Genomic DNA, 11,523 nt, shown 5'->3' with positions numbered 1-11,523 from the left:
GGGGGTGGAAAAGAACTGGGAAAGGGGTAGGGTAAAAAGGATGGGAAAAGGGAATAAAAGAAAGGGGGAAAGGGAATAAAAGAAAGGAGGAAAGGGAATAAAAGAAAAGGGGAAAGGGAAAAAGAAAAGGGGAAAGGGAAAAAGAAAAGGGAAGGGGGAAAAGGAAGGGGAAGGAAAAAAGGAAGGGGAAAGGGGAAAGGGAAGTGGGAAAGGGTGATGGGAAAGGGAAGAGGGGAAAGGGCAGGGGAAGGGAGAAAGGGAGGGGGAAGGGAAGGGGGTGGAAAAGAATTGGGAAAGAGGGGTAGGGTAAAAAGGATGGGGAAAGGGAATAAAAGAAAGGGGGAAAGGAAAAAGAAAAGGGAAGGGGGGAAAGGAAGGGGGAAGGAAAAAAGAAGGGGGGAAGGAAAAAAAGGGGAAAGGGAAGTGGGAAAGGGTGATGGGAAAGGAGAAAGGGTGGTGGGAAAGGGAAGAGGGGAAAGGGCAAGGGAAGGGAAGGAATGAATCGGGAAAGAGGGATAGGGCGAAAAGGATGAGGAAAGGGAATAAAAGAAAGGGGGAAAGGGAAAAGAAAAGGGAAAGGGGGAAAGGGAATAAAAGAAAGGGGGAAAGGGAATAAAAGAAAAGGGGAAAGGGAATAAAAGAAAGGGGGAAAGGGAAAAGAAAAGGGAAGGGGAAAAAGGAAGGGGGAAGGGAAAAAGAAGGGGAAAGGAAAAAAGGGGAAAGGGAAGTGGGAAAGGGTGATGGGAAAGGGAAGAGGGGGAAGGGCAGGGGAAGGGAGAAAGGAAGGGGAAAGGGAAAAAGAAAGGGGAAAGGGGAAAAGGAAGGGGAAAGGAAAAAAGAAAGGGGAAAGGGAAAAAGGAAGGGAGAAGAGAAAAAGAAATGGGAAAGGAAAAAAGAAAACGGAAGGGGAAAAAGAAAACGGAAGGGGAAAAAGGAAGGGGGAAGGGAAAAAGAAGGGGGAAAGGAAGAAAAGGGGAAAGGGAAAAAGAAAAGGGAAGGGAAAAAGAAGGGGGAAAGGAAGAAAAGGGGAAAGGGAAAAAGAAAAGGGAAGGGAAAAAGAAGGGGGAAAGGAAGAAAAGGGGAAAGGGAAAAAGAAAAGGGAAGGGAAAAAGAAGGGGGAAAGGAAGAAAAGGGGAAAGGGAAAAAGAAAAGGGAAGGGAAAAAGAAGGGGGAAAGGAAGAAAAGGGGAAAGGGAAAAAGAAAAGGGAAGGGAAAAAGAAGGGGGAAAGGAAGAAAAGGGGAAAGGGAAAAAGAAAAGGGAAGGGAAAAAGAAGGGGGAAAGGAAGAAAAGGGGAAAGGGAAAAAGAAAAGGGAAGGGAAAAAGAAGGGGGAAAGGAAGAAAAGGGGAAAGGGAAAAAGAAAAGGGAAGGGAAAAAGAAGGGGGAAAGGAAGAAAAGGGGAAAGGGAAAAAGAAAAGGGAAGGGAAAAAGAAGGGGGAAAGGAAGAAAAGGGGAAAGGGAAAAAGGGGAAAGGGAAGTGGGAAAGGGGGATGGGAAAGGGAAGAGGGGAAAGGGCAAGGGAAGAGAATGGGGGGGAATGAATCGGGAAAGAGGGGTAGGACGAAAAGGATGGGGAAAGGGAATAAAAGGGAAAAGGGAAAGGAAAAAGAAATGGGAAAGGGGAAAAAGGAAGGGGGAAGGGAGAAAAGGGGGAAGAAAAAAAGAAAGGGGGAAGGGAAGTGGGAAAGGGTGATGGGAAAGGGGAAAGGGAAGAGGGGAAAGGACAAGGGAAGGGAGAAAGGAAGGGGGAAGGAAGGAAAGGGAAAGGGAAGGGAGAGGAAATGAATCGGGAAAGAGGGGCAGGGCGAAAAGAAAGGGGAAAGGAAAAAAAGGGGAAAGGGAAAATAAAAGGGAAAGGAAAAAGATAAGGGAAAAAGGAAGGGGGAAGGAAATAAGGAAGAGGGAGAAAAAAAGAAAGGGGGGAAGAAAAGAGGAAAGGGAAGAGGAGAAAGGATAGGAGAAAGGAAGGGAAAAAATGAATCTGGAAAAAGGGGTTGGGCAAAAAGAATGGGGAAAGGAAAAAAGGAATGGGGAAAGGAAAAAAGAAAGGGGAAAGGGAGGTGGGACAGGGAAGGGGAGAAAGGGCAGGGGAAGGGAGAAAGGAAGCGGGAAGGGGGGCGGAAATGAATCGGGAAAGAGGGGTAGGGCAAAAAGGATGGAAAAAGGGAATAAAAGAAAATTGGAAAGGAAAAAAAGAAGGGGAAAAAAGAGGAAAGGAAAAAAGAAAGGGGGGAGGAAAAAAGGAAGGGGAAAGGAAAAAAAGAAGGAGAAAGGGGAAAAGGAAAGGGAAAGGAAAAAAGGAAGAGGGAAGGGAGGTGGCACAGGGTGATGGGAAAGGGGAAAGGGAGGTGGGAAAGGGAAGAGGAGAAAGGACAGGGGAAGGGAAAAGGGATAGGAGAAAGCAAGGGGAAAAAATGAATCTGGTAAAAGGGGTTGGGCGAAAAGAATGGGCAAAGGGAAAAAAGAAAAGGGGAAAGGAAAAAAAGAAAAGGGAAAGGGGAAAAGGAAGGGGGAAGGAAAAAAGGGGAAAGGAAAAAAGAAAGGGGAAAGGAAAAAAAAAAGGGGAAAGGAAAAAAGAAAGGGGAAAGGGAGGTGGGACAGGAAAGGGCAGGGGAAGGGAAAAGGAAAGGGAGAAAGGAGGGTGGGAAGGAAGGGGGGGGAAGAATTGGGAAAGAGGGGTAGGGTGAAAGGAATGGGGAAAGGGAAAAAGGAAAGGGAAGGGGAGAAAGGACAGGGGAAGGGAAAAGGGAAAGGAGAAAGGAAAGGGGAAGGAAGGGGGAAAATGAATTGGGAAAGAGGGGTGGGGCAAAAAGAATGGGGAAAGGAAAAAAGGAAGGGGGAAAGGGAAAGGGAAGGAGAAAAAGTGAATCGGTAAAGAGGGTGGTTAGATGAAGGGGAAGAGGGAAAGGGAAAAAAGGAAAGGAAAGGGAAATTGGAAGGAAAAAAGGAACGGAAAGCAAAAGAAGGAAAGGAAAAAGGTGACACCCGGCTGGGGGTCCCAGCCCCATGCAGGGACACAGGGGTGTCAGACACCCCCACACCTGGAGGTCTGGGACACTGTGAGGTCAGACCCCCAGTGCTGGGCTGGGGCTTCCACTTTTGATGTGACCCAGCGAGGAAGCCAGGAGGGAAGCCAAAGCAGAGCAGGCATTGGGAGCACGTGGATGGGGAGCCAAAGGAGTGATGGTTTTTCATCTTTCACCTTCCCAAGACCTCTGTCCGACCTTCGCCAGCAGTGTGCCCAGGTGGCCAAGAAAGCCAACAGCATCCTGGCCTGTATCAGGAACAGTGTGGCGAGTAGGTGATTGTCCCCCTGTACTGGGCACTGGTGAGGCCTCACCTTGAGTACTGTGTCCAGTTTTGGGCCCCCTACCATAAAAAAGACATCGAGGTGCTGGAGTGAGTCCAGAGAAGGGCAACAAAGATGGTGAGGGGTCTGGAGAATAAGTCTTGTGAGGAGAGGCTGAGGGAGCTGGGGTTATTCAGCCTGGAGAAGAGGAGGCTGAGGGGAGACCTTATTGCTCTCTGCAACTCCCTGAAAGGAGGGTGTAGAGAGGTGGGGGTCGGTCTCTTTTCTCAAGTCACAGGCGACAGGACGAGAGGAAATGGCCTCAAGTTGCGCCAGGGGAGGTTCAGGCTGGATATTAGGAAAAATTTTTTCACTGAAAGGGTTATCAGGCATTGGAATGGGCTGCCCAGGGAGGTGGTTGAGGCCCCATCCCTGGAGGTGTTCAAAAGCCGGGTTGATGTAGTGCTGGGAGGTCTGGTTTAGTGATGATGCTCCTTGTTTGTTGTGTGGGTGTCTATTTTTGTCAGTTAGGTTGACGGTTGGACAAGATGATCTTTAAGGTCCCTTCCAACCTAGAAGATTCTGTGATTCTGAGTGACGAGCAGCTTGGTGAAGGTCACAAGCACCTCCAGCAGCAGAAAGCGGCTTCGGTTCTGCCCACGATGGCAACCGCACACTGCATGCTCTGTGATCCTTCTGGACGGCCAGGTTTAATCCAGCCATTGATTTATCTCACAGATACCATTCTTAGTTCACAAAATCTAGCCCCGTGCCAGAATGTGGTCACATTAGCAATAAAATGCTGCTGCTGAATGAAAGTCTTGTGCTCCTTCAGCAGTAAATGACACTCAGCTATTGAACTGCTGTTACTATATGCACAGTGGTGGCAACAGCAAAAGCAAAGACTAACAACCTTGGCCAGGAGCTTTTGTAGAGAGGTGGGGGTCGGTCTCTTTTCTCAAGTCACAGGCGACAGGACGAGAGGAAATGGCCTCAAGTTGCGCCAGGGGAGGTTCAGGCTGGATATTAGGAAAAATTTTTTCACTGAAAGGGTTATCAGGCATTGGAATGGGCTGCCCAGGGAGGTGGTTGAGGCCCCATCCCTGGAGGTGTTCAAAAGCCGGGTTGATGTAGTGCTGGGAGGTCTGGTTTAGTGATGATGCTCCTTGTTTGTTGTGTGGGTGTCTATTTTTGTCAGTTAGGTTGACGGTTGGACAAGATGATCTTTAAGGTCCCTTCCAACCTAGAAGATTCTGTGATTCTGAGTGACGAGCAGCTTGGTGAAGGTCACAAGCACCTCCAGCAGCAGAAAGCGGCTTCGGTTCTGCCCACGATGGCAACCGCACACTGCATGCTCTGTGATCCTTCTGGACGGCCAGGTTTAATCCAGCCATTGATTTATCTCACAGATACCATTCTTAGTTCACAAAATCTAGCCCCGTGCCAGAATGTGGTCACATTAGCAATAAAATGCTGCTGCTGAATGAAAGTCTTGTGCTCCTTCAGCAGTAAATGACACTCAGCTATTGAACTGCTGTTACTATATGCACAGTGGTGGCAACAGCAAAAGCAAAGACTAACAACCTTGGCCAGGAGCTTTCTACACGATTTTTCTCTTTCCTCGTGATCTTTTCCCTGTATCTTCTAAACTAGATTCCACCTGACCACCAGCCCTGAGCTTCTTTGCCTTGTCCTTTCCACCATCCAGCCATCTCCACCTCTGCAGTCCCCACTCACTGGGCCAGATCTGGGGTCACGCACGCAGCTCAGAGCTTGAAGCCTCAGCATAAATGAAGCCCAGATGGATTATCTGCGCTGTTCCTCAGTCCTAAACCACCAAAGAATCCCCCAAGAATGGTTAAACTCCAAAGAGGTGCCCACACCCTCTGCCCTGTCCTCTGTCTCAGCAGAGCTGGGTCCAATTGATGACTTGGATCAAATTCGAGCACTGAAAAGCAGTCAGAAAATTTTAGACACAAGTCTCATTTCACCTAACTACAGAACACCTAGAAGGTGGTGTTGGTTCCTCTGCTTGCCTTCTTTGTTTTTTTAGGACTAACACATTTGACGCAGCAAGTCTTCACAGGCTTCAGCCCTGGGCTGAAACTAAGGAAGAGTTTGGTTATTTGTGCCCTGGAATGGGATGGACTCTTCCAGCTCAACCTGTAGAGCTGCTGCAATTAACGGAGCCGCCTCAAAGCAAGAAGGTCACAGGGTGTCCTTCTCCCTTCCTCCCTCCCTTCCACTACGTCCAGATCCTTCACCGCTCCTGCAAAACAGGAGAAGGTGCCGTTTGCCTTGCTGTGTCTTTCTTCCACTTCCCAAGATTGAGTTACCAGGACAACAAAGAAGAAGGGTAGGAGGGAAGTGCGTATGTGCAGCTCTGCGGGAGTAACCTCTCTGCGGGCTCTTCCCACTGGGAGAGACTGGCAAGCAGTGGAAGCTGGGACCCAGGTTTCACAGAATCACAGAATCACATGGGGTTGGAAAGGACCTCTGGAGATCATCTAGTCCAACCCCCTGCCAGAGCAGGGCCACCCAGAGCAGGTCCCACAGGAACGTGTCCAGGTGGGGTTTGAATGTCTCCAGAGAAGGAGACTCCACCAACTCTCTGGGCAGCCTCTGCCAGGGCTCTGCCACCCTCACAGCAAAGAAGTTCCTCCTCAGGTTTAGATGGAACTTCTTATATTCAAGTTTGTGCCCATTTCCTCTTGTCCTCTCCCTGGGCACCACTGAAAAAAGACTGGCCCCATCCTCCTGACACCCACCCTTTAATCATAAGCATTGATCAGATCCCCCTCAGCCTTCTCTTCTCCAGACTAAACAGACCCAAGTCCCTCAGCCTCTCCTCCTAAGAGAGATGCTCCAGGCCCCTCATCATCTCTGTAGCCTCTGCTGTCCCCTCTCCAGCAGTTCCCTGTCCTTCTGGAACTGGGGAGCCCAGACCTGGACCCAGTGCTCCAGATGGGGCCCCACCAGCGCAGAGCAGATGGGAAGGATAATTTTCAGACGAAAAAAGAAGTCAGAAACCTTTTCTTAAATTAAAACCAAGGAAGAAGAGGCACAGGGAGGACCAGAGCAACACCTGGAGCTGGACACACAAGGTTGCTAGTTCCTGGCATCTGAGAACTGTGGAGTCTGACCGCAGCGTGGCAGAACTGACCTCCCAACACTATGAGACCTTAAAGCACAACAATTGAGGACTGTTCCCTTGTTCTGTCTTTCAGCTGGTTAAGACTCCTAATATTTTCCATCCCAGCCATTATGGTTAGCTTTCAAATAGAAAAATAAACTCTCTGAAAAGAGAGGGAAACCTTGAGGAGAGACCACCTCGCTCTCTACAACTCCCTGAAAGGAAGGTGTAGCCAGGGGCAGGTTGGTATCTTCTCAGGAACAGGCGATGGGACAAGAGGAAACGGCCTCAAGTTGCACCAGGGGAGGTTCAGATTGCAAATCAGGAATAATTTTTACATGAAGTTGCACCAGGGGAGGTTCAGATTGCATATCAGGAATAATTTTTACATGAAAAGGGTTATTAAGCCTTGGAATACGCTGCCCAGGGAAGTGGTTGAGGCACCATCCCTGGAGGTGTTCAAAGGACAGGTTGACACAGAGCTTAGTGTGCTTAGTGACATGGTTTACTGATGGTTTTTTATCAGGGCTAGGTTGATGGTTGGATTAGGTGATCTTAAAGGTCCCATCCAACCTGGACAATTCTATGATTCTGTGAAAAACAGAGGGGATCAGATGGTCAGAACAGCCAATTTCTGATCCGATAGGCCTTCAGTGAGTCTATATATATCTGCTCTTCAAGCTGGGCTGCCGCAGCAGGCTCCCAGAAACATGTTCCTGGGAAACAACCGGCCAGAGAAACAGTTGTGGAAGGAGCAGGTTTTGATGCTAAAGGGCTCTGGGGAGAAGAAAGGCTCTGTGCTTGTTTAGCCCTTCAAAGGAGAAGCACAGGCACAGAGCTACCGTGGGCTGGACCCTTCCCACTGCGGTGCAGGAGCGTGCTGTGTAACGCCCAAGGATGCTGTCCCTGCTTCTGGCAGAATTTGTCTTCAGAATGTGTTTGGGCTTTTTTTCCACAATGTTGATCATATTTCAAATGAGACAGTGACAGCTCTTAGTTACAGGTTTCTTTTTTTCCTGGGATACAAAAGTCTTTACATTTAAAATCCACACGCACTTAGTGAAAAACGGGATGGCAGAATTAGCTCAACTCTCTAAGTGATTCATTTAGACTCTGATCTTGCAAATACAAACTATGCTTAAGCATAAGACTCGGCGTGGAGATAGGACCAGGAATAGCCACTGAAAAGGTGCCTTTTGTCTTCATTAGGATTAATTTGATGTATTTAGTGTTTGGCAGAATCTCACGCAACAGTTGCAAGGGGATGAAAAATACTGCAGTATTAAGAATATTCCCCCTTCGTGTTAAAGCAAGGCTAAAACCTGAAATCCTTTATTGGGATACAAAAGTCTTTACATTTAAAATCCGCATGCACTTTTAGTAAAAAATGGGATGGCAGAATTAGCTCAACTCTCTAAGTGATTCATTTAGACTCTGATCTTGCAAATACAAACTATGCTTAAGCATAAGACTCGGCGTGGAGATAGGACCAGGAATAGCCACTGAAAAGGTGCCTTTTGTCTTCATTAGGATTAATTTGATGTATTTAGTGTTTGGCAGAATCTCACGCAACAGTTGCAAGGGGATGAAAAATACTGCAGTATTAAGAATATTTCCCCTTCGTGTTAAAGCAAGGCTAAAACCTGAAATCCTTTATCTCTAATGATGAAAAAAAAAAAAAAAAGGTGAATACTTCCACAGAGGTGGACTCAGTTTAGACAGCCCCCCTCTTCCTGCTGCACACGTTTTCAGGTTCATCTTGAAAGAATCACAGAATCACAGAATTATCTAGGCTGGAAGAGACCCTCGGGATCATCGAGTCCAGCCATCCACCCTAAAGTTCTCCCCTACACCATATCCCCCAACACCACATCTAAATGACTCTTAAACACATCCAGGGATGGTGACTCAACCACCTCCCTGGGCAGCCTATTCCAATGCCCGACCACTCTCTCTGTGAAGAATTGTTTCCTAATGTTCAAGAGAAGGAATCTAATTAAGCTCCCAGTCAACACACCCCGTGTCCAAATTCTCCAGACAGAAAACTGAATTACCCATCCTCTCATTTCTGTTATTAATAGAAAACGCGAGGAACGACGACCGATTTGGTCCCTCCGGTACCCGGCTTTTCTCTTGGGAAGGCTGATTTAAAAAAAGCACGTTAGGACAGTAAAAAGCAGGCTCCCAGCTGACTTACCTCCACTTTAAGGAGCTCGCAGCCTTTCAGGAACTCTTGGATGTTCCCAATGCACTCAGCTTCATTTTTCGGCTCCGGGCAATACTAAAGAGAGAGAGAGAGAGAGAAAAAAAAAAATCCAGTGAGATGATGGCTCTGCCTCCTGCCTCCTCTTCGGCAGGCCCGGGGGAATATTGACATGTGCTGTTTATAGTGAATTAGGGAAGCTTCTTGCCGGGGAAGGGCTGGGGGCGGCAGGCAAGCTGTCGAGGCAGGAAGAGCCGGCGGAGGAAGTGATGCGCACGCCGCCATGGTGGTGGGTACCAACGTGTGACAGTGGCCCCCCGGCCACCACGAGACACCCACGGGCCTTTAGGAACAGGTCACCCCCAACCATCACCCACAACGAAAAGATAGTCAGCAAAATTCAATTTTTTTCAATTTTTTTTTTGCAGAATAAAGGCTTCCGTTCTACAGGGTGGAGAACCTCTTGGTGTTCTGGTGCCTTTTTGGTTTTTTTTTTTAAATTAAACAGTTTCTCTTCTGTGTTGCCATTTCCTATCTCGCACTGGACTCCTTCCCTTTTTTTCTCCTGCAGTTACTTGTCACACTTTCGGGGTGTCCTGAGGATCTGTGAGGATCTGCCTTGCAAAAAATCCACCCAGAGGAGCTCGCTCGGCTTAAAGGGCTTCAGCACCCGGGGGTTTGCTGGCCTTGGGACAGCCCAAGGTGGCCCAGATGCAAGGTTTGGCACTTATTCCCAACCTCAGCTGCTTCTCTGCTGGATTTCCTGACTAACACAGTGTTTTACAGCAGGAGTGACTATATTTACAGCGGTAATTAACGGTATTTACGTAAACACAGACAACCTGCATATCCTTCTATTCAAAACCAAGGTATTTTCATCTCTGGTAGGGCTGGTATTTCCTGTCACCGCACGAAGGCGCGTAACTCGGCCAACTGCCACCTTTGGGGGGGGTTCTGGGTGTAGAGACAAAATCAAAGAACTGAAGCCCTGACGGGACTTATCATAGAATCATAGAATGGTTTGGGTTGGAAGGGACCTCAAAGATCATCCAGTTCCAACTCCCCTGCCCTGGGCAGGGACACCTCCCACCAGACCAGGTTGCTCCAAGCCCCATCCAGCCTGGCCTTGAACCCCTCCAGGGATGGGGCAGCCACGACCTCCCTGGGCAGCCTGTTCCAGTGCCTCACCACCCTCACTGTAAAGAATTTCTTCCTCGTATCTAACCTAAATCTCCCCTCCACCAGCTTAAAACCATTGCCCCTTGTCCTGTCGCTACTCTTCTTTGTAAAGAGTCCCTCTCTGGCTCTTCTATAGGCTCCTTTCAGGTACTGAAAGGCCGACTTCACCCTCAGTGAGATACAGCCAATAACTGAAATGTAAAACGTTCATCTCCGATGCTCCTCAATCATCATCACAGCGAGAAACACCCCCCTCAAAAGGAGCAGTGTTTTGGGGAAGAGCGCACCATTTGAGGCCGGTAAAACTTAAGAGTTACCTTTTCTGCAGCTCCCGGAAGAAGGCGATTAAGGAGTTTACAAAGCACCGTTCCATCCCTCAGGGAAGTTTTCAGGAACTCCTCCGGATCGTCTAGGATTTTCTTGGGGGAATTCAAAACTCCTAAGGAAATGAGCCAGGTCACAATTTGCTCCTGGGGATTCATGGCGGGGAGTCGTGCCGCCGGCGCAGCGGCAGCAGCAGCAGCAGCAGCAGCTCGCTGGAACCCACATCCGTGATTGCATCTTCCTGCCTCTGCACAACCCAACTGTGAAACTGACCTTTTTTTTTTTTTTTTCCTAAATATTATTTATTTATTTATTTATTTTGGCTCAGCGCAGAAACTCACCAAATCTTAAGAACCGGAAGTTTTGTCACACAAAGGGGAAGAAACTTTTTTAAATAAAGACACGGCGAGGGCAGACCTTCAACTACGCGTTTTCAACGTTATTGGAAAAAGAAATGTTTTATCGTGGAGGCTTATTCCACCAAAAAAAGATCTTACCTTCCTTCCTCAACTATTTTATTCAAGAAGCACACAAATATTCCAAACTGGAATGAAAACAAACCTCCTGGTTAAAATTTATGAACTTTTCAAAGTGGAGTCATCCAAAGCTGAGAATGAAAGCGTCCAACTACTCCCCTTGTCCTACTGGAATGTCCCTTCCCAGCAGCTCTTCAGGATCCGTGGTACGAAGACGCGGCAGTACCAGGTTAAAATTTATGAACTTTTCAAAGTGGAGTCATCCAAAGCTGAGAATGAAAGCGTCCAACTACTCCCCTTGTCCTACTGGAATGTCCCTTCCCAGCAGCTCTTCAGGATCCGTGGTACGAAGACGCGGCAGTACCAGGTTTTCACCCTGCTCTGGGACAGAGTTATCCACCACGATCAGATGGATTAATTTAAATTAATTTAGAAAAATCATCTTGCAGATTTCCTTATACTTCCTAACTGCCCTTTGACCAGAGCAGGTGGAAAACAAAGCCATTTTCTTAGTTCCCCATTCCAAAGTTAACGAGAGCACCATGGATTGAAGCAGTAAAATAGGGACAAATGACCCTGGAGCCCAGGATTTCTCAAGTGACAATATTTGGAGCCAACTCCTAACCCCCATACTTGAAGCAGCTGTTTCCAAAACATCTTCAACTCATCATTTAAAAGATCAGGAGAAAGAGAACAGCAAAAGGGCAAGTTACACACAGTAAATATGCATCATTTTGTGTCTACACTCCCCACGCCCCGTGGTTGGCGCTGGGACCAAGGATTATTTCTAGCAGCCACCACTAAGAAACCAGAATTGCCCATTTAGGCTTAAGACAGACTTTTGACCTTCACGAGGCCGTGGGGACGAGCTCCAGATCTCTGCTGGGGAAACACCCTCCCCAAAAGTTGGCTTCTTTTGA

General features: G+C 47.9%; 1 protein-coding gene across 1 annotated transcript in view; it reads right to left on the bottom strand.

Annotated features, from left to right (window-relative positions):
* ARHGEF6 (Rac/Cdc42 guanine nucleotide exchange factor 6) overlaps positions 1 to 10,285 on the bottom strand; it is a 64,219-nt gene extending 53,934 nt beyond the window's left edge. Inside the window, exons 1-2 of the mRNA XM_014955256.1 lie at positions 10,121 to 10,285; positions 8,619 to 8,702 (exon numbers count right to left, since the gene is read on the bottom strand). Of these exons, the coding sequence (XP_014810742.1) occupies positions 8,619 to 8,702; positions 10,121 to 10,285 (249 nt within the window). The remainder of the gene's footprint in view (positions 1 to 8,618; positions 8,703 to 10,120) is intronic.
* Positions 10,286 to 11,523: the final 1,238 nt, after the last annotated feature.

The sequence above is a fragment of the Calidris pugnax genome, unplaced genomic scaffold (assembly GCF_001431845.1).
Source record: "Calidris pugnax isolate Ruff unplaced genomic scaffold, ASM143184v1 scaffold38, whole genome shotgun sequence".
Taxonomy (NCBI): Eukaryota; Metazoa; Chordata; class Aves; order Charadriiformes; family Scolopacidae; genus Calidris; species Calidris pugnax.
The sequence above is the reverse complement of the archived record's forward strand: the minus strand, read 5'-3'. Positions and strand labels throughout refer to the sequence as shown.